This window comes from Chlorocebus sabaeus, chromosome 6 (assembly GCF_047675955.1).
Source record: "Chlorocebus sabaeus isolate Y175 chromosome 6, mChlSab1.0.hap1, whole genome shotgun sequence".
In the NCBI taxonomy this organism is placed as follows: domain Eukaryota; kingdom Metazoa; phylum Chordata; class Mammalia; order Primates; family Cercopithecidae; genus Chlorocebus; species Chlorocebus sabaeus.
In genome coordinates this window covers 12,222,367-12,243,221 of record NC_132909.1, presented here as the reverse complement: position 1 = coordinate 12,243,221, position 20,855 = coordinate 12,222,367, and the positions used below count along the sequence as shown (strand labels likewise).

General features: G+C 51.2%; 1 protein-coding gene across 6 annotated transcripts in view; it reads right to left on the bottom strand.

The window, feature by feature from the left end:
* Positions 1-20,855, bottom strand: part of EML2 (EMAP like 2) — a 37,336-nt gene that overhangs the window by 11,510 nt on the left and 4,971 nt on the right. For 4 of the 6 annotated variants that reach the window (XM_037991842.2, XM_037991841.2, XM_037991843.2 and 1 more), the window contains exons 5-14: positions 18,764-18,792; positions 18,410-18,539; positions 14,494-14,643; positions 12,610-12,679; positions 12,401-12,511; positions 9,435-9,530; positions 7,737-7,871; positions 5,881-5,980; positions 993-1,147; positions 716-841 (exon numbers count right to left, since the gene is read on the bottom strand). In XM_037991842.2, coding sequence (XP_037847770.1) covers positions 716-841; positions 993-1,147; positions 5,881-5,980; positions 7,737-7,871; positions 9,435-9,530; positions 12,401-12,511; positions 12,610-12,679; positions 14,494-14,643; positions 18,410-18,539; positions 18,764-18,792 — 1,102 coding nt within the window. Of the gene's footprint in view, positions 1-715; positions 842-992; positions 1,148-5,880; positions 5,981-7,736; positions 7,872-9,434; positions 9,531-12,400; positions 12,512-12,609; positions 12,680-14,493; positions 14,644-18,409; positions 18,540-18,763; positions 18,793-19,145; positions 19,164-19,271; positions 19,320-20,855 lie in introns of those variants that run through there. The other 2 variants (XM_037991845.2, XM_073016275.1) reach the window with 2 other exon arrangements.

Below are 20,855 nucleotides of genomic sequence, written 5' to 3'. Positions count from 1 at the left end.
CTGAGGTCAGGAGTCTGAGACCAGCCTGACCAACATGACGAAAACCTGTTTCTAATACAAAAATTAGCTGGGTGTGGTGGTACATGCCTGTCATTCCAGCTACTCGGGAGGCTAAGGCAGGAGAAGCGCTTGAACCTGGGAGGCAGAGGTTGCAATGTGCCAAGATTGTACCACTGCGCTCCAGCCTGGGTGACAGAGTAAGACTCTGTCTCAAAAATTAAAAAAAAAAAAAAAAAAAAAGTATAAATAGAGTGCTTCCCGGTAGGTGAGTTCTTTAACTGGGTCGGGGACAAGGGAGGGAGGGAGGAGGCCGGGAAGGGAGGAGCAGGCATTTGAGCTTCCAGAAGAAATGCAAGCAGACTCCAGCAGGGCCTTCCCCAATCTGTGGAGCTGGAGACTGAGAGGTGTGTGGCCAGGGTGTCTGCAGCCATGGGACAACCTGTAGGGACACTCACCAACCTGAAGGATGCCACCCCCAATCAGAGTGGCAGGAGGCAGCACAGTTGGAGCAGGGGCCTGGGGCCCCTCTGCTGTGCTCGGAGTTAAACTCTTAGTTGCTGGATCCTGGGAAGGGGTCCTGGGTCAGGGCCAGGTCAGAGAAGGGACAGAGCAGGGAGGTGAGGAGAACTAGGAGTGGGGAGGGGGAGTGGATAATGCAGGGAAGACAAGGGGAAGAGTTGGGAAGAAGGGAGGGGTGAAGCGGAGGGAGGCGCACCTGGACCAGCAGCGAGAAGCCCGTGTGCACGGAGCCCTGTAGGATGGAATTGCGGGTGGTCCCCACGTACAGTGTGTCTCCGTGGCCCTCTGCCACAGTGCGCACAGGGCCAAAGTCCTCGGGGACCTGGGTGGGCAGATAAGAGGGAAGATGAGTAGGATGCACATAGGGGTGGGCGTGGGGTGACATGCTGTGGGGAGGAGGGTCTGGTGTTGGCAGCCCTGGTGAGATGGAGGGGGTCTCTCCACCCCCATCTGAGCCCACTGCCCCTCCTCACCTCCACTTCCTGCAGCTTGCTGTAGTCAGAACCCCAGAGGACCACCCGCCGATCACGGCCCCCTCCGGACACCAGCGTACCGTCCCGCAGGGCGCAGAGCCCAAACACGCCACCGTCATGGGCGCCCAGGACCGCCTGTGTGATACGGTTCCCACCTGCGGGGTGGCCAGGGGCAGGGTCAACAGGGAGAAGCAACCCCTGTGCTGACCCCTGAAAGCATCTTGAACTCTCAAGCCTATGTCCATACATTCTCGCTCACCTTTCCACCTTTCTTTTTCTTTTTCTTTTTTTTTTTTTTTTTGAGACAGAGTCTCTCTGTCGCCCAGGCTGGAGTGCAGTGGTGCTACCTCGGACCACTTCAACCTCTGCCTCCCAGGTTCAAGTGACTCTCCTGCCTCAGCCTCCCAAGTAGCTGGGATTACAGGTGCCCGCCACCACACCTGGCTAATTTTTTGAGTTTCTAGTAGAGACGGGTTTCACCATGTTGGCCAGGCTGGTCTCAAACTCCTGACCTCAAATGATCCACCCTCCTCAGCCTCCCTAAGTGCTGGGATTACAGGCATGAGCCACCATGCCTGGCCCCACCTTTCCACCTTTCTCTCTGCTCTACCACCCACCCAACCACCCAAGCACCTGCCACATACCCACTCAAATACAATACCTTATCATCCATTCATTAAACCATCTGGACTAACATCTACTCATCCATCCATCCATCCACCCTTTGGCCCATACACCCGCCCGTCCATCCATCCACTCACTTATCTACTGGTCTGTTAGATGAACACTATCCACTCATCCATTCATCATCCATTCATCCACCAGACTATCCATCCATCATCCTACCCATTCATCCACCCATCTCTCTACTGATCCATCCAGTCAGCCACCCTGCCATCTATCCATCAACCCACCTCTCATCCAATATCCAGTCAGCCACCCTGCCATCTATCCATCCACCCACCTCTCATCCAATCATTTGCCCTCTCTTGTTTTTTTGTTTTGTTTTTTGAGACAAAGTCTTGCTCTGTTGAGCAGGCTGGAGTGCAGTGGCACAATCTTGGCTCACTGCAACCTCTGCCTCCTGGGTTTAAGTGATTGTCATGTCTCAGCCTCTGGAGTAGCTGGGATTACAGGCATGTGCCACCACACCTGGCTAATTTTTGTATTTTTAGTAGAGACAGAGTTTCACTCTGTTGGCCAGGCTGGTCTCAAACTCTTCGACTCAAGTGATCTGCCCGCTTCAGCCTCCAAAAGTGCCAAGATTACAGGCACGAACCATGGCACCCAACCTAATAAAGACAATTTTTTAAAAAGAGAGGGCAGGCTGGCTGAGCGCGGTGACTGATGCCGGTAATCGCAGCACTTTGGGAGGCAGAGGCGGGCAGATCACGAGGTCAGGAGATTGAGACCATCCTGGCTAACATGGTGAAACCCTGTCTCTACTAAAAATACAAAAAATTAGCTGGGTGTGGTGGCAGGTGCCTGTAGTCCCAGCTACTTGGGAGGCTGAGGCAGGAGAACGGCATGAACCCGGGAGGCGGAGCTTGCAGTGAGCCGAGATGATGCCACTGTACTCCAGCCTGGGCACAGAGCAAGACTCTGTCTCAAAAAGAAAAAAAAAAAAAAGAGAGAGAGGGCAGGCTGAGGCGGGTGGATCACTTGAGCTCAAGGGTTCGAGACCAGCCTGGATCACACAGCGAAACCTCATCTCTATAACAAATACAAAAATTACCTGGGCCTGGTGGTGGGCACCTGTAGTCCCAGGTACTTGGGAGGCAGAAGGATCACTTGAGACTGGGAGGCAGAGGTTGCAGTGAGCTGTGATGGCACCACTGCACTCCAGCCTGGGCGCTAGAGTGAGACCCTGTCTTAAAAAAAAAAAAAAATTCTTTATTAAAAAAAATTTTTTTGTTGTTTGAGACAGAGTCTCACTCTGTCCCCTAGGCTGGAGTGCAATGGTGCCATCTCTGCTCACTGCAACCTCCACCTCCTGGGTTCAAGCGATTCTCCCACCTCAGCCTCCCGACTAGCTGGGATTACAGGTGCTCGCCACCATGCCAGGCGAATTTTTGTATTTTTAGTAGAGATGGGGTTTTGCTATGTTGGCTGGGCTGGTCTTGAACTTCTGACCTCATGTGATCTCCCTGCTTCGGCTTCCCAAAGTGCTAGGATTACAGGTGTGAGCCACCGTGCCTGGCCTGAAAACTTTTAAAAGTAAAGATGAGGTCTCACTATGTTGCCCTGGCTGGTCTCAAACTCCTGGGCTCAACCAGTCCTCCTGCCTCAGCCCCTCAAAGTGCTAGGATTATAGGCGCTAGCCACCTCAACCAGCCCATCCTCTCCTTCAGTCAACTACCATTCACCAGTTAATGCATCCTTCTATCTACCCATTTTAGGCAAGGCGCGGTGGCTTACGCCTGTAATCCCAGAACTTTGGGAGGCCGAGGCGGGTGGACCACTTGAGGTCAGGAGTTCAAGACCAGCCTGAGTAACGTGGTGAAATCCCGTCTCTACTAAAAATACAAAAATTAGTTGGGTGAGGTGGCATGTGCCTGTAGTCCCAGCTACTCGGGAGGCTAAGGCAGGAGAATTGCTTGAATCCAGGAGGCGGAGATTACAGTGAGCCGAGATGGCACCACTGCATTCCAGCCTGCACAACAGAGTAAGACTCCATCTCAAAAACAAGCAAACAAACACAACAAAAACAAATAAACACACAGAAAAACACAAAAAACAAACATCCACCCATTTTCTATTTTCCCATCTATCTACTCATTCACTCCTCTATCTACCCATCTGGCAATCTGCCTATCCATTCTTTCATCCATTAACCCATTCAATCAATAATTCTTTAACCAGTATTTGCTCCGGGCCCAGGTTCATATGGGGACACAGTGGTGACCAAGGCAACCACACACCCTACCCTTGCAAGGCTCACTGTAAGTCAGCGCCAACCCCAGGTGTTCAGGCCCAGAAGACCCAGGCGCACACCCAGGAGACTGAGATCCCATAGAGGGCTCCACCCAGCCAGGTGAGTCAGGGAGGGCTTCCTGGAGGAGGAGATAGCTCAGCAAGGATCTGGAGGTGGGGTAGGAGTCAGCTGAGACAAGAGAGGATGGGAAAATGTTCGAAGTGGAAGGAACAAGTTTCTGTTGCAAAAAGCAGAGAGTAGGCAAGAACATGGATAACTGAGGGAACTAATAGAGATTTGGTGTGATTAAGTGTAACATACAAGGGCATGAATGTCAAGGCAGGAGATGGCAGGGCCAGATTGGGCAGAGTCCTGGAGGCCTCAGTGAGGAGCATGGACTTGTCATAAGGGAACCTGGGAGCAGTGGAAGGGGAGGGATTGGGTCAGATTTACATTTGCTTCTGGGAAGAAACCTAATTGGAGGTGGCGAGGCTGAAGGCTGTGAGGTCAGGAAGGAGACCGAGAGAGGAGAGGAAGAAACAATAATTCTCTTTAATTCCCAACCTTCAAGACTCAAATGTGGTTTCACTTCCTCCAGGTAAGCTGGGCTCTCTTTTTTATTTTTATTTTTTTTATTTTTTGAGATGGAGTCTTGCCCTGTTGCCCAGGCTGGAGTGCAGTGGCACTGTCTCAGCTCACTGCAACCTCTGCCTCCAGGGTTCAAGCGATTCTCCTACTTCAACCCCCCCAACCCCCGTGTACCTAGGATTACAGGCACCCACCACCATGTCCGGCTAATTTTTTTTTTTTTTTTTTAAACAGAGTCTTGCTCTGTAACCCAGGCTAAAGTGCAGTGGTGCAATCTCAGCTCACTACAACCTCCACTTCCCAGGTCCAAGCAATTCTTACGCCTCAGCCTCCCAACTAGCTGGGATTACAGGCACACGCCACCACACCTGGGTAATTCTTTTGCATTTTCAGTAGAGACAGGGTTTCACCATGTTGGCCAGGCTGGTCTCGAACTCCTGACCTCAGATGATCCACCTGCCTTGGCCTCCCAAAATGCTGGGATTACAGGCATGAGCCACTGCGCCCAGCATATTATTATTTTTTAATTTTTTGTAGATATGGGGTCTCACTATGTTGCCTAGGCTGGTCTAGAACTCCTGGGCTCAAGCAATCTTCCTGCCTCGGCCTCCCAAAGTACTAGCATTACAGGCATGAGCCACTCTCCCAGCCTCAACCCATTAGTTTATTAATAAAGTCATCCATTGGTTGGAACAAGCATTTCTTCACTCAACCATTGGCTAAGACAGTCATTTATTCATCCAATCATTGATTAACTTCTTGGAACAATCTGTTCTTCATAACACATTAATCCATTGGCTGAAACAACCATCCATTCATTCACTCACTCATTCACTCATTCATTCATTGCTGTATAGATCCACTGCCTAAAACAAAACCTATTCACTAACATAGCTAGCCATTAGTGGTAACAACCCACTCATTTGTTCCTTTACCTAGTCACTCTTCCTTTAAGGAGGATGACACATTCATTTACTTATTCTTCCATCCATTTCCTAGGATCACACCTTCATTCATTCCTTCGTTCACTCATTCATTGATCCACACTCTGGGACAAAGCATTTGTCCATGTATCCATTCATCTGCCCATCCGTCCTTCCTTCCATCTGCCCATCCATCCATTCATCATCTAACCACAACTGAACTAACCCATTCATTGATAATCTGGACTTGATCCCTAACAGGGGATTTCCAGAGGTCAAGGCGGAGGGGAGTCAATAAAGATTTCCTGGAGGTGGGGATATTTGAGCTGAGCCTTGACGGGGGTGTTGGAATCGGACATCCGTTTACACTCATTCCACACAAGCAGCATTCCACGAAGGGAGGCAGAGCCAGGAGTGTTTGGGAAGACTGGACTGGGGACCAAACAAATAGGGTGACACTGACCTTTGCCCCAAACATAGAGGTTCCCCCCAGAGTCCCCCGTGACCACGTCGCCACCTTCCAAAAAGGTCACACACAGCACATACTTCGGTTTCTCATGTTTCTAAGGTGGGGGAGGAAAGGAAGGTTTCAGAGCGTCACTGAAGCAGGTAGCCTCCCAGAGGTCATCTGTCACCCAGGACCGTGGCCAGGGAATCCCCTGTATGCATTTGGGTGTAAGGCTCTGCGTGGAGCATCACTTCTCCCACCTGACTCCATCCCGCCTGCAGTGCTCCGGTGGCCTAGAGGTTCTGACCACAACTGTCTCGCATTCCTACCCCTGGGCCCACTTCCTGCCCTCTCTCTAGTCCCCCTGACTCTTTCTTTTGAGACATAGTCTCACCTGTCATCCAGGCTGGAGTGCAGTGGTACATATCGGCTCACAGCAACCTCCACCTCCCAGGTTCAAATGATTCTCCTGCTTCAGCCTCCCAAGTAGCTGGGATTACAGGCCTGCACCATTACGGCCGGCTAATTTTGTTTAGTTTTTGTTTTTGTTTTTGAGATGGAGTCTCACTCTGTCTCCAGGCTGGAGTGTAGTGGCACAATCTCGGCTCACTGCAACCTCCGCCTCCTGGGTTCAAGCGATTCTCCTGCCGCGGCCTCCCAAGTAGCTGGGATTACAGGCGCACGCCACCACACCCGGCTAATTTTTGTACTTTTTTTAGTAGAGATGGGGTTTCACCACGTTGACCAGGCTGGTCTCAAACTCCTGACTTCGTGATCCACCTGCCTCCACCTCCCAAAGTGCTGGGATTACAGGCGTGAGTCACCGCGCCCGGCCTGGTCCCCCTGACTTCTCCACTCCTGTCAGCGCCTCATTCGTCCTCTCTCTCCTCCTCCCTCCTCATCTTCAGTCTGTCTCTCTACGTCCCCTTCCCTGCCTCACTCCACCTTCTCAGTGTCTCTGTTTCATCCCCATGCCCAGTGTTCTCTGGGCTTCCCTTTTTGGGGTGGAAGCCCATCTCTCACCAAAGGCAATGAGCCCTATGGAGGAAGCCCTGTGTCTTCCCACCCTCTGCTTCCCACTCAGTTTGTCTGCCTCAGCTTGTGGCTCTCTCAGCCAGGCAGCCTCCGAGTTCTCTGATTATCCCTCATATTGACAACCACAGCACCTCAGTTTTTTTTGTTTGTTTGTTTTTGGTTTTTTTTTTTTGGAGACAGGGTCTCACTTTGTCACCCAGGCTGGAGCACAGTGGCACCGTCATGGCTCACTGCAGTGTCAACCTCCCTGGCTCAAGCGATCCTCCCACCTCAGCCTCCCAGGTAGCTGGGATTACAGGTGCGCACCGCCATGCTGGTTAATTTTTGTATTTTTTGTAGATATGAGGTCTCACCATGTTTCCCAGGCTGGTCTCGAACTCCTGGGCTCAAGGGATCCTCCCACCTCAGCCTCCCAAAATGCTGGGATTACAGGCGAGAGCCACCTCGCCACAGTACCCATTTATTGAGCATTTACTCTCTGCTAGGAGCTGCTATACTCTTCACCCCTTTGAATGTTCACGACTTTTTTTTTTTTTTTTTTTTTTCCCCAAGACAGGGTCTCGTTCTATCACCCAGGCTGGAGTGATCACGGCTCACTGCAGCCGTAAACTCAGGCGATCCTTCCACCTCATGGTGCCCGGCCACCCTCTTAAATCCAGAGTTAAGGCGGATCATCACCATGGTATGGAGAAAGAAACTGAGGCCCCAGCAGGCAACATCTCAGCGTCCCTGTAATCCCAAACCCCTGCCACCCTGTGGGGGATCTTGCTACCTCCCTGCCTGTCCCTGACTACTTCTCTCAGGGCCAGCCTGTCCCCCAAATCCCTGGCACTCACCTCAAAGAGGCCTTGCCGCTTGCTCAAGCTGCCCCCCTCCAAGGTCCAGAAGTAGATGTGAGATTTCCCGCAGGTGATAAGCACAGTGGGGTCCGTGGGGTGGAAGGTGGCCACCAACACAGCCTCGTTGGAGCACTTTGGGGGTGGGGGAGATTCTGAATGAAGATCTCAAAGTCCCCAAGGCTACTATACCCGCCCCTCACAGGACTGCCCTGTACAGCTGTTCGGGTTGTATGCTGCACACCTGAACTTTTCCTTTTTTTTTTTCGAGAAGGAGTCTTGCTCTCTCACCCAGACTGGAGTGCAGTGGCATGATCTTGGCTCAATGCAACCTCCGCCTCCTGAGTTCAAGCAATTCTCCTGCCTCAGCCTCCCGAGTAGCTGGGATTATAGGCACGTGCCACCACGCCCAACTAATTTTTGTATTCTAAGTAGAGATGGGATTTCACCATGTTGGCCAGGCTGGTCTCGAACTCTTGACCTCGTGATCCACCTGCCTCAGCCTCCCAAAGTGTTGTGATTACGGGCATGAGCCACCGTGCCTGGATTTTTTTTTTTTTTTTTTTTTTTTTGAGTAAATAAATAGAACAAAACCAAAGTTTCCTGCCCCCAGCCAGGATAGGTATGCAACCTGAGGCAAGTATGTCTTCCCCTAACCATGCCTCATCCATAAAATAGGTCACCTTCCAGAGAGGCAAATCGAGACACCACAGGACTGCAGAGTCAGCAGCCACCTCAAACCCACCCTTCTGTTGGGCCTGGTCCACCACACCACATATCCCCACATCCTGACCAAGGCCCTGTGAGGACGATGCCACTCACCAAGGCCCTACGAGGAAGATGCTACCATTATCCCCATTTTATTTTATCTATTTATTTATTTTTTTTGAGACAGGATCTCATGCTGTTGCCCAGGCTGGAGTGTAATGGTGCAATCATGGCTCACTGCAGCCTTAACCTACCAGGTTCAAGCGATCCTTCCACCTTAGCCTCCCAAGTAGCTGGGATTACAGGTGCACGCCACATCCAGCTAATTTTTTTTTAAGTGCCAGGAGTTTTTTTTGTGTTTTTTTTTTTGTTTGTTTTTGAGACGGAGTTTAGCTCTTGTTGCCCAGGCTGGAGTGCAACGGTGCGATCTTGGCTCACTGCGACCTCCACCTCTGGGTTCAAGAGATTCTCCTGCCTCAGCCTCTCAAGTAGCTGGGATTACAGGCATGCGCCACCACGCCCGGCTAATTTTGTATTTTTAGTAGAGACAGGGTTTCTCCGTGTTGGTCAGGCTGGTCTCGAACTCCCGACCTCAGGTGATCCGCATGCCTTGGCCTCCCAAAGTGCTGGGATTACAGGCATGAGCCACCGCACCTGGCTTTATTTTTTTTTTTTTTTAAGTAGAGATAGGTCTCCTTATGTTGCCCAGGCTGATCTCAAACTTCTGAGCTGAAGCAATCCTCTCATGTCGGCCTCCCAAAGTGCTAGGATTACAGGTGCGAGTCACCTTGCCCAGCCTATTATCCCCATATTATAGATGAGGCCACCGAGGCTCTGAGATGACAAGCAGCTTGCTCAAAGTCAAACAGCCAGCAAGGAGTAAAGCCAGGGCTTAAACACGGGTCTATCTCATTGCAGATTCCTAACCACTGAGCTTGGGCAAGTCCCACAGTGGCACCCAGGGGGAGAGGATGAGAAAAGTCACCTCACCTTAACATCCACCACCTTGGTCTCCTTGGCCCAGTCCCACACCGAGAGCATGTGATCATTGGATTCGTCCACTGCGCACAGCAGGTTGCCCCCATTCTAAAGAGGAGGAGAGAGGAGGGGGACAGAGGCAAAGGGAGTCAGGACCCATCCTCCCCCATGCCCATCAAGGCATTCACCACACAGGCCTGTTTTAAAACCTTCAGGCTGGGCACAGTGGCTCATGCCTGTAATCATAGCACTTTGGGAGGTCTAGGTGGGAGGATCGCTTGAGCCCAGGAGTTTGAGGCCAGTCTGGGCAATATAGGGAGACCCTGTCTCTTAAACAAAACAAATTTAAATATTAAAAAAAAAAAAAAAAAGGCTGAGCGTGGTGGCTCATGCCTGTAATCCCAGCACTTTGGGAGGCCGAGGTGGGCGGATCACAAGGTCAGGAGATCAAGACCAGCCTAGCCAACATAGTAAAACCCCGGTAAAACCCCGTATCTACTAAAAATACAAAAAATTAGCCAGGCGTGGTGGCAGGTGCCTGTAATCCAAGCTACTTGGGAGGCTGAGGCAGGAGAATCGCTTGAGCTGGGAAGCAGAGGATGCAGTGAGCCAAGATCATGCCATTGCATTTCAGCCTGGGCGACAGTGAGAGACTCGGTCTCAAAAAAAAAAAAAAGACCTTCAAAGGCCCTGCCATTTCGCAGGAAACACATTAAAATACACCCTCCATTAGAAGCTGTGAAGACATCTGAAATGGTTTTCATACTATGCCTTGAAATGACTCATCCCTAAGAAACTCATCTCATTTGCCTTCAGCTATTGTTTCTCTGCAGCCAGCACCCCTAGCCAGGAATTCTTGCTGACATCATTTCATTTGCATTGACATATATATAGAATGACTGATGTAGGTGAAATTCAGCAATTAACCAGGTTGGTATTATTTTGGGTTTTTTATTTTAATTTAATTTAATTAATTTATTTATTTTTTTGAGACTGAGTCTCACTCTATTGCCCAGGATGGAGTGCAGTTGCACCATCTTGGTTCACTGCAAGCTCCGCCTCCCTGGTTCAAGCGATTCTCCTGTCTCAGCCTCTCAAGTAGCTGGCATATGCCACCACATGCCCCGCTAATTTTTGTATTTTTAGTGGAGACAGGGTTTCACCATGTTGGTCAGGCTGGTCTTGAACTCTTAACCTCTGGTGATACACCCACTTCCACCTCCCAAAGTGCTGGGATTACAGTCATGAGCCACCTCGCCCGGCCACTGTTGGGTTTTTATGCCTTTCATTAAATACAGGTTAATTCTGATTTGGCAAGGTTTTATTTTTCCCACACCTTCGGTAACAATATAGCTTACCCCCACCTCAAGCTCTTAAACATTTCTTTAGGCCTCAGAAAACCCGTGAGGCTCCAAACCAGTGCTTCTTAAGCTATCTGTGCAGGAGACTGGCTATTTTTTACTCCCTAATCCATTGAAGACCAATATTTTAATCAAATATGATACAAATGTAAAATATGATTTATATATATACATATATATTTTTAGATAGAGTCTCACTCTGTCCCCCAGGCTGGAGTGCAGTGGTGGGATCTGAGCTCACTGCAACCTCTGCCTCCAAGGTTCAAGTGATTCTCCAGCCTCTGCTTCCTGAGTAGCTGGGATTACAGGTGCCCATCACACATAGCTAATTTTTGTATATTTTTAGTAGAGATGGAGCTTCACCATGTTGACCAGGGTGGTCTCGAACTCCTGACCTCAAATGATCCACCCATCTTGGCCTCCCAAAGTGCTGGGATTACAGGCATGAACCGCATCTGACCAATTGTTATTCATTTTTTACTTTTTTAAGTCAGGGTCCTGCCATATTGCCCAGGTTGGAGTGTAGTGGTGTGATCACAGTTCACTGCAGCCTCGATCTCCTGGGCTCATTCAATCCTCCCACCTCAGCCTCCCAAGTAGCTGGGAGTACAGGCCCACACTAGTACACCCAGCTAATTATAATTTTTTTTTTTTTTTTTAAGATGGAGTCTCGCGCTGTCGCCCAGGCTGGAGTGCAATGGCGCGATCTCGGCTCACTGCAATCTCCGCCTCCCAGGTTCAAGTGACTCTCTTGCCTCAGCCTCCCGAGTTGCTGGGATTATAGGCACCTGCCACTATGCCCAGCTAATTTTTGTATTTTTAGTAGAGACGGTGTTTCACCATGTTGGTCAGGCTGGTCTCAAACTCCTGACCTTGTGATCCACCTGCATCGGCCTCCCAAAGTGCTAGGATTACAGGCGTGAGCCACCATATCTGTCCTTTTTTTTTTTTTTTTTTGAGACGGAGTCTCGCTCTGTCGCCCAGGCTGGAGTTCAGTGGCGTGATCTCGGCTCACTGCAACCTCCCCTTCCCGGGTTCAAGCAATTCTACTGCCTCAGCCTCCCAAGTAGCTGGGATTACAGGCGCCCGCCACCACATCAGGCTAATTTTTGTATTTTTTTGGTAGAGACGGGTTTCACTATGTTGGCTAGGCTGGTCTCAAACTCCTGACTTCAAATGATCCTCCCACCTCAGCCTCCCAAAGTGCTGGGATTACAGGCATAAGCCACCATGCCCAGCCAAAATGATTTTTTTTAAAAAAAGCCCACAATCACACACTTGGATGTTGTGCTGCTGTCAAATTGCTCTCCAAATTCCTAAAGGCTTACTCTCGCCTTCTGTACTTATCTCTGCCCGGACATGCCAAAACCCGCCTGCAAATGGACAAGGAGCAGCTGGGCCCTAGGTACTGGGTTTAAAAATGCCTGAGAGCTGGCCAGGCACGGTAACTCACCCGCCCCTTGGAATGAGGCCACGCCCTCATTGTGACGTCACAGAGGCGGGCCACGCCTCCAGCAGAATTCCTAGCTCTCAACCCAACGGATGGGTGAAAAGGTGCGGGCACTTGCCCTCCTTTTGGGGGCGAGGGGGCGGGGTTAGGGTGGGCGAAGGACTTACGGATTTGGAGAAGCCTACACAGCACACGGCTCTGTCAAACACCCCCAAGCCCAGCACGTGTAAGGTGGAGAGGGAAACTGAGTCCCAGATGCGCACGTGGGGTGGCAGCGGCTGCAGGGAAGAGAGGCTTGTTACCTTGAGGGGGCCAGCTGCTTGTCCCCCACAACTGCGTCCTGCACTCTTTTCGGCTTTCCCCTCCCTTCCATTACCTTCCCTTCCTTAGTGGTGCCCGCCACCTGTCCCGTGGCGATGGTGACCATATCCGGGTGGATGGCCAAGCTGCAGAAAGGGACAGACAGACCAGGGCTCAGTGGGAAAGAGGAGGCTCCCAGTGACCCAGGACATTCATTCCACAAACTGGCTGGTTCAGTTTAGTCAATAAACATGTATTTAGTCCATTAATAGCAGTAAGCGGATGCCCTCCGGGTACGCTGGCTCAGAAGCAAGACTCAGGCCTGGGGTCTCTAACTCAAATGCCAGCAGGACACAGGTCTGTACTTCCAATAGCGGCCAGGAGAGCACACTGATTTAAGGGGGCTTACACCACCCTGCTCCAACCACCAGGAATTGTCTGGAATGCCTATTCAGTTTTTTTGTTTTTGTTTTTAAGAGACGGAGTCTCCCAGCACTTTGGGAGGCCAAGGCGGGCGGATCACCTGAGGTCAGGACTTCGAGATCTGCCTGGCCAACATGGGGAAACCCTGTCTCTACTAAAAGTACAAAAATTAGCTGGGCATGGTGGCGGGCACCTGTAGTTCCAGCTACTCAGGAGGCTGAGGCAGGAGAATCGCTTGAACCGAGAAGGCTGAGGTTGCAGTGAGTGGAGATAGTGCCACTAGACTCCAGCCTGGGAGAGGGAGTGAGACTAGTTCTCAAAAAAAAAAAAAAAAAAAAAAAAAAGATGGAGTCTTGCTCTGTCCCCCCAGGCTAGAGTGCAGTGGCAGGATCATAGCTGACTGCAGCCTCCAACCCCTGGGCTTCAGCGATCCTTCCGCCTTGGCCTCCCAAAGTGCTGGTTTTACAGGTGTGAGCCACCTCGCTGCCCAGATTTTCTTTTCTTTTCTTTTCTTTTTTTTTTTCTGAGACAGAGTCTCGCTCTGTCGCCCAGGCTGGAGTGCAGTGGCGGGATCTCAGTTCACTGCAAGCTCTGCCTCCTGGGTTTACGCCATTCTCCTGCCTCAGCCTCCCGAATAGCTGGGACTACAGGTGCCCATCACCACGTCCGGCTAGTTTTTTGTATTTTTTTAGTAGAGACGGGGTTTCACCATGTTAGCCAGGATGGTCTTGATCTCCTGACCTCATGATCCGCCTGTCTCGGCCTCCCAAAGTGCTGGGATTACAGGCTTGAGCCACCACGCCCGGCCCCAGATTTTCTTTTCCTTTTTTTGAGACGGAGTCTCGCTCTGTCGCCCAGGCTGGAGTGCAGTGATGTGATCTCGGCTCACTGCAAGCTCTGCCTCCTGGGGTCACGCCATTGTCCTGCCTCAGTCTCCCGAGTAGCTGGGACTACAGGTGCCCGCCACCATGCCCGGCTAATTTTTTTGTGTGATTTTAGTAGAGACGGGGTTTCACCGTGTTAGCCAAGATGGTCCCAATCTCCTGACCTCGTGATCCACCCGCCTGGGCTTCCCAAAGTGCCAGGATTATAGGTGTGAGCCACTGGGCCCAGCCCCAGATTTTCAAAAGAAGGGAAAGATCCAGGAATTGAGTGAATTCACTGTCTGAATTTTTTCTGAGACAAGGCTTGCTCTTTCACCCAGGCTGGAGTGCAGTGGCTCAATCACAGCTCACTGCAGCCTCGACCTCCTGAGTTCAAGTGATCCTCTCGCTTCAGCCTCCCAAGTAGCTGGGACCCCAGGGGCTCACCACCACACCCAACTAAAACATCTGAAATACTGAAATATTGATATTCAATCCACATTTTCCCACTGAATTTATCCTGAGGGCACCTGGTGGCTTTGGAGAGGGAGCAAAGTCTTGGCCTCGCCCCAAACCCCACAGGGTGGCAATATGAAAAGAGGCCTAGAGAGGCAGGGGCTGGAGCTCCACCTCCGGCCGCAGCTCCCTCCCGTCCCCTCCCTCCCACATCTCACCATTTGATGTCATCGTTGTGTCCCAGGTAGTGTCGCTGCCTCTGCTCCTCCACGCTGTATAGCACAGCCACGGAGGCCACAAAGTACACTATCTCCCCGGTGGGCAGCAAATAAAGATTGGCCCGGCAGTCTCGGCCACGGTAGCCATAGCTGGAGCCACCCAGGGGCCGGTTAAGGAATGTGTCTTTTTGTTCTTGTTGTTTGTTTTCTTTTTATTTATTTCTTTTTTCTTTTTTTTGGAAAAGTGGCACAATCTCAGCTCATTGCAACCTCCGACTCCCTGGTTCAAGCGATTCTCGTGCCTCAGCCTCCTGAGTATCTGGGATTACAGACATACGCCACCAAGCCCAGCTAATTTTTATATTTTTAGTAGAGAAGGGGTTTCCCCATGTTGGCCAGGATGGTCTCGATCTCCTGACCTCATGATGCGCCCGCCTTGGCCTCCCAAAGTGCTGGGATTACAGGCGTGCGCCACCACACCCGGCCTGTTTTGATTTTTTAAGATGGAGTCTGTCGCCCAGGTTGGAGTGCAGTGGCATGATCCCAGCTCACTGCAACCTCTGCCTCCTGGGTTCAAGCAATTTTCCTGTCTCAGCCTCCCAAGTAGCTGGGACTAAAGGCACATGCCACCATGCCAGGCTAATTTTTGTATTTTTAATACAGATGGAGTTTCACCATATTGGTCAGGGTAGTCTCCAACTCCTGACCTCAGGTGATCCACCCACCTTAGTTTCCCAAAGTGCTTGGATTAGAGGCATGAGCCACTGGCACCCGGCCAAGGAATGTATTTTGCATCACATACATTGGCTGAGGACCAGACTCAACAAGCTCATTGGAATGAGGTTTTTCTGTTTCCACTCTCACCCCTGTAGTGGGCTGATGGTTCCCTCCCACTCCAAAAAAAACATGTCTGTTTCCTTTGTTTTTTGTTTTTTTATTTTTGATATGGAGTTTTGCTCTTGTTGCCCAGCCTGGAGTGCAATGGCGTGATCTCGGCTCACGGCAACCTCTGCCTCCTAGGTTCAAGAGATTCTCCTGCCTCAGCCTCCCAAGTAGCTGGGATTACAGGTATGCGCCACCATGCCCGCCTAATTTTGTATTTTTAGTAGAGACAGGATTTCTCCACATTGGTCAGGCTGGTCTCGAATTCCCGACCTCAGGTGATCCGCCCGCCTCGGCCTCCCAAAGTGCTGGGATTCTAGGTGTGAGCCACTGAGCCCAGCCTATGTCTGTTTCTTAATCCCCTCAACTTGCAAATGTGACCTTACAAGGAAAATGAGTCTTTGCAGATATAATTATAGATCTCAAGATGAGATCATCCTGGATTATCAGAGTGACCCCTAAATCCGATCACAAGTGTCCTTATAAACGACAGAAGAGGCAACCTCAATCTCCTGGGCTTAAGTGGTCCTCCTGCCTCTGCTTCCCAAATAGCTAAGACTACAGGCATGCACCACCATGCCCAGCTAATTTTTAAAATATTTTTTGTAAAGATGCAGTCTCGCCATGTTGCCCAGGCTGGTCTCAAACTCCTGGGCTCAAGCAATCCACTTGTCTTGGCCTCCTAAAGTGCTGGGATTATAGGCGTGAGCCACTGCACTCAGCCTCCCTGGCTAATTTTTTTTTTTTTTTTTTTTTTTTTTTTTTTTGAGACGGAGTCTTGCTCTGTAGCCCGGACTGGAGTGCAGTGGCCGGATCTCAGCTCACTGCAAGCTCCGCCTCCCGGGTTCCCGCCATTCTCCTGCCTCAGCCTCCCGAGTAGCTGGGACTACAGGCGCCCGCCACCTCGCCCGGCTATTTTTTTTTTGTATTTTTTTTTAGTAGAGACGGGGTTTCACCGTGTTAGCCAGGATGGTCTCGATCTCTTGACCTCGTGATCCGCCCGTCTCGGCCTCCCAAAGTGCTGGGATTACAGGCTTGAGCCACCGCACCCGGCCTTTCCCTGGCTAATTTTTTTAAAAAACTTTGTAGAGATGGGATCTTGCTTTGCTGCCCAGGCTGATAGTTATCTGGTTTATTTGTTAACTGCTCATATTCCCTGATAAGACTGTGAGTTCCATGGTGGCTGAGATTGGGCTGTTCTTTTCATTTCTGTATCTCCTCCTCCAGGAAGCCCTCCATGACCCCAGGCTGGGTCAGCCCCATCCCTGTGGATTCCCCATCCCAGCCTTGCACACTCTGGGTTGTCACTCTCAACGAGTCTGTTCCCATGCTAGACTGTATGCCCCAGGAGGGCAGGTGGATGCTGTCATGGTCAGCACTGGGTCCCCAGCCCTATGTCGCAGATGTTCAGAAAATATCTGAATGGGCCAAGCACGGTGGTTCACGCCTGTAATCTCAGCACTTTGGGAGGCCGAGGCAGGTGGATCACTTGAGGTCAGGAGGCCGAGACCAGCCTGGCCAACATGGCGAAACCCTGTCTTGACTAAAAAAAAAAAAAAAAAAAATTAGCCAGGCATGGTGGCGCATGCCACCCAGCTACTCGGGTGGCTGAGGCAGGAGAATGGCTTGAACCCAGGAGGTGGAGATTGTAGTAAGCCAAGATCGTGCCACTGCACTCCAGACTGGGTGTCTCAAGAACAAGAAAATACCCGAATGATTGTCAGTATACATATATCCTGACCCAGTGGAAACTGCTCTGCCCTGCAGTCACTGCAGAGGGGAGCAATCTGAGGTCCACACTTTTGCAGTCTCAGCCACCTCTCATCAGATGCTTATCAAGCCCCACTGGCAGGACATTCGGGACAGATTCCAGGGGATGTTTCCAGCTGCCTCGAGAAGGCTCTGGGCTCCCAGAAGGCCAGGCCATTTCACCAACCACCCTGTCTCCTCCAAAGAGTAAACCAAGGCTCAGAGAGAAGCAGACACGGACCGGATTCCTGGGGTGTGGACTCCAAGCTCAGTAGGCTTTTAGGAAAAAGTTTGAGTCCCAGAATCAGGATTCTTGTCCCGATCTATAATCTCAGTTTCCGTATCTGGAAAGGGGGGTATAATAATTTCCAAACTGTAGGTCTTGGAGAGCTCTCGGAGGCCACTAGTTGTAAAAAAACAAATTCATACCTGGAATAACTTAGAACAGTGTCTGTCACATAGTAAGTGCTTGCGTTATTATTATTTTGAATTTTTTGTTTTGTTTTGTCTTTGAGACAGGGTCTCACTCTGTTGTCCAGGCTGGAGTGCAATGGTACAATCATGGCTCACTGCAACCTCGACCTCCCAGGCTCAAGTGATCCTCCCACCTCAGTCTCCAGAGTAGCTGGGAATCACAGGAGCATGCCACCATATCTGGCTATATATATATATATTTTTTGAGATGGAGTTTTGTTCTTGTGGCCCCGGCCGGAGAGCAATGGGGCAATCTCGGCTCACTGCAACCTCTGCCTCCTGGGTTCAAGCGATTCTCCTGTCTCAGTCTCCCGAGTAGCTGGGTTTACAGGCACATGCAACCACGCTCGGCTAATTTTTATATTTTTAATAGAGATGGGATTTCATCATATTGGTCAGGCTGGTCTCAAACTCTTGACCTCAGGTGATCCTCCCGCCTCGGCCATGAAATTCATTTTTCAGAGAAGGCAATTAACACACAGAGTCAAGGCGACTTTTCCAGGGTCACACAGCCAGCTACGGGCTGGACTGGGGTTTGATCCCATCTCTGTCAGACTCCAAAGCCTGGGCTCCCAGCCATTCCCAACTCATTGTTGCTCAAATGCACCATTTCCACTCTGGTCACACAGCCCTTGAACGTGCTGTACGTTTTTTTGTATGTTGCCCAGGCGGGTCTCAAACTCCTGGCCTCAAACGATCCTCCCATCTCAGCCTCCCAAAGTGCTGGGATTACAGGCCTGAGCTGCCTTGACCGCCTTTCTATTTCCTCTTGAAGGGATGGGAGCACTGAGGGGATTCCAGAAAAGGATACACCCAGTCCAGCTTGAGCCGGCAAGAAGGCAGCTCTGAGCGTGTGTCCAGGCTGTAGGTGGGTGCCAGCTCATCTGGGATCAGCATGGGCACAGGGCGGCCCCTCAGGAACATTTTCACGGAGCCATCCTCTGCCAGGACACCCCCAGAGGTCAGGCACTGACACCAGTCCCATCCCTATTCCCTCTCCTCTTCCAGCTTTTTTTTTTTTTTTTTTTTTTTTTTTTTTTTTAAACGCAAGGAAACTGAGGCCAGAAAGGCAAAGACCCAGTAGCCAAGATTCCTGACCTCTGGCTCCAGCCTGTCACCCCAGCAAGCAAGCTTCCACCAAGCCCTTCCCCATCTCCCCACTCACCCACACTGAAGATAACTTCTTTGGTTTTGCTGTCAGGAAAGGACAAAGAAAAACAAAAGGTCTTAGCAGTCAGGTCAGAAAAGGGGAGAAACCATTCCTCCTCCCCACCGCTCCCCGGAGGTCTCCGATGAAAACGGGGCGAGTAAGGGGCAGAGCGCTGCCTCTCTGCAGGCCGTGTGCTTTGCTCGGTTGATCTTGCAGAGCCTAAGACACAGGCCCAGAGAGGCAGTGATCGCCAAAGATCACACAGCACGAAGCGGCAGGGACGCGATCCTGAAAGAAGGGAGTCACCAAGGACCCTTCCCTCCTAATCAGCACGGTGCTCCCAACGCCCCCCACCCGCAGTCCCCCAGCACCCCAAACGTCAAGCAGCGGGAGAAACCTGGAGAGTTTAAGGGAAGGGGCGTGTCCCCACGCCGGCCTGGGCCCCAGGGGATGGGGGAGACCTGAGATCTAAGCCCCGGGAGCGCGGAGAGGAGATAGGGGGTCGTCTGCAAAAGGGTCTCACCCAGCTCCAAAGCTACTCATGGCGGCGGCTGGCGGAGCTTCAGGGCCGGGGGTGGAGCCGGGACCGGCTCTGCCGCTTCCGGCCCTGGGAGGCACCCGGACCGCCGCGCCCCTGCCCCGCCCTCCACGGCCGCCCCTGGAGCCGGAGGGTCCCACTGGGTCACACATCCCGGATTATGGACTCCCGATCCCAGGTTCTTTCAGGGTGGGTGGGGGAGAGTGGTTGAGAAGACGGACTCGGGAGCGCGCCTTGTTAAGTTAAAACCCCCGTTCTGCTAATTCCTACCAGTGTACATAGGTCGTTCAACCTCTGCCTCTGTTTCCTCATTTTAAAAATGGGGATAATAACAGTACCCGGCCCGGCGCGGTGGCTCACGCCTGTAATCCCAGCACTTTAGGAGGCCGAGGCGGGCGGATCACCTGAGATCAGGAGTTCAAGACCAGCCTGGCCAATGTGGTGAAACCCCATCTCTACTAAAAATACAAAACTTAGCAGGGCGTGGTGGGTGGCGCCTGTAATCCCAGCTACTTGGGAGGCTGAAGCAGGAAAATCATTCGAACTAGGGAGGTGGAGGTTACAGTGAACTAAGATTGTGCCACTGTGCTCCAGCCTGGGCAACAAGAGCAAGACTCTGTCTCTAAATAAATAAATAAATAAATAAAGATAACCCACACCTCCAGGGGATAGTTGAGAGGATGAAATTGGTTAATTATTGGGAAGTGCCTGGAGTATACATAACGCTGTATTTGTGTTTGCTATGTTTGAGCAGAGTTGAAATGTGCAACTTTTGACCTTGGTCTTGCCCTTGGGTGGCCTCCTAGCTCTGACCACGCCCACTACACCATAATTCCAGCTTTAGGGTGATTTTTATTTTGTTTTGTTTTTGATACAGTGTGTTGCTCTGTCGACCAGGCTGGAGTACAATGGCGTGATCATGGCTCACTGAAACCTTGAATTTCCTAGGCTCAAGTGATCCTCCCGCTGCAGCCTCCCAAGTAGCTGGGTCGACCGACAAGCTCAGGCCAGCACGTACGGCTATTTTCTTTCTCTCTCTCTCTTTTTTTTGTTTTTTTTGTTTTTTATTTGTTTGTTTTAACTGAGTCTCGCTCTGTTGCCAGGCTGGAGTGCAGTGGCGCGATCTGGGCTCACTGCAACCCCCGCCTCCTGGGTTGAAGTGATTCTCCTGCCTCAGCCTCCCGAGTAACTGGGACTACAGGCACGCGCCACCACGCCCAGATAATTTTTGTATTTTTAATAGAGAAGGGGTTTCACCATGTTGGCCAGGATGGAGATCTTGTGAAACACCCGCCTAGGCCTCCCAAAGTGCTGGTATTACATGCGTGAGCCACCACGCCAGGCCTAATTTATTTTCATTTTTAGTAAAGACGAGGGCTCGCTATGTTGCCCAGCCTGGTCTCGAACTCCTGAGCTCAAACGATGATCCCGCCTCCGCCTCCCAAACTGCTAGAATTATAACCTCAGGTTTTTACTCGGTCCAGATCTTCAGTATGGCCCCGCCTCTGGAGTTGACCACACCTGTCATTCTGATCTCAACCACCTGCTGCCTTCTAACCCTGTCCCTGA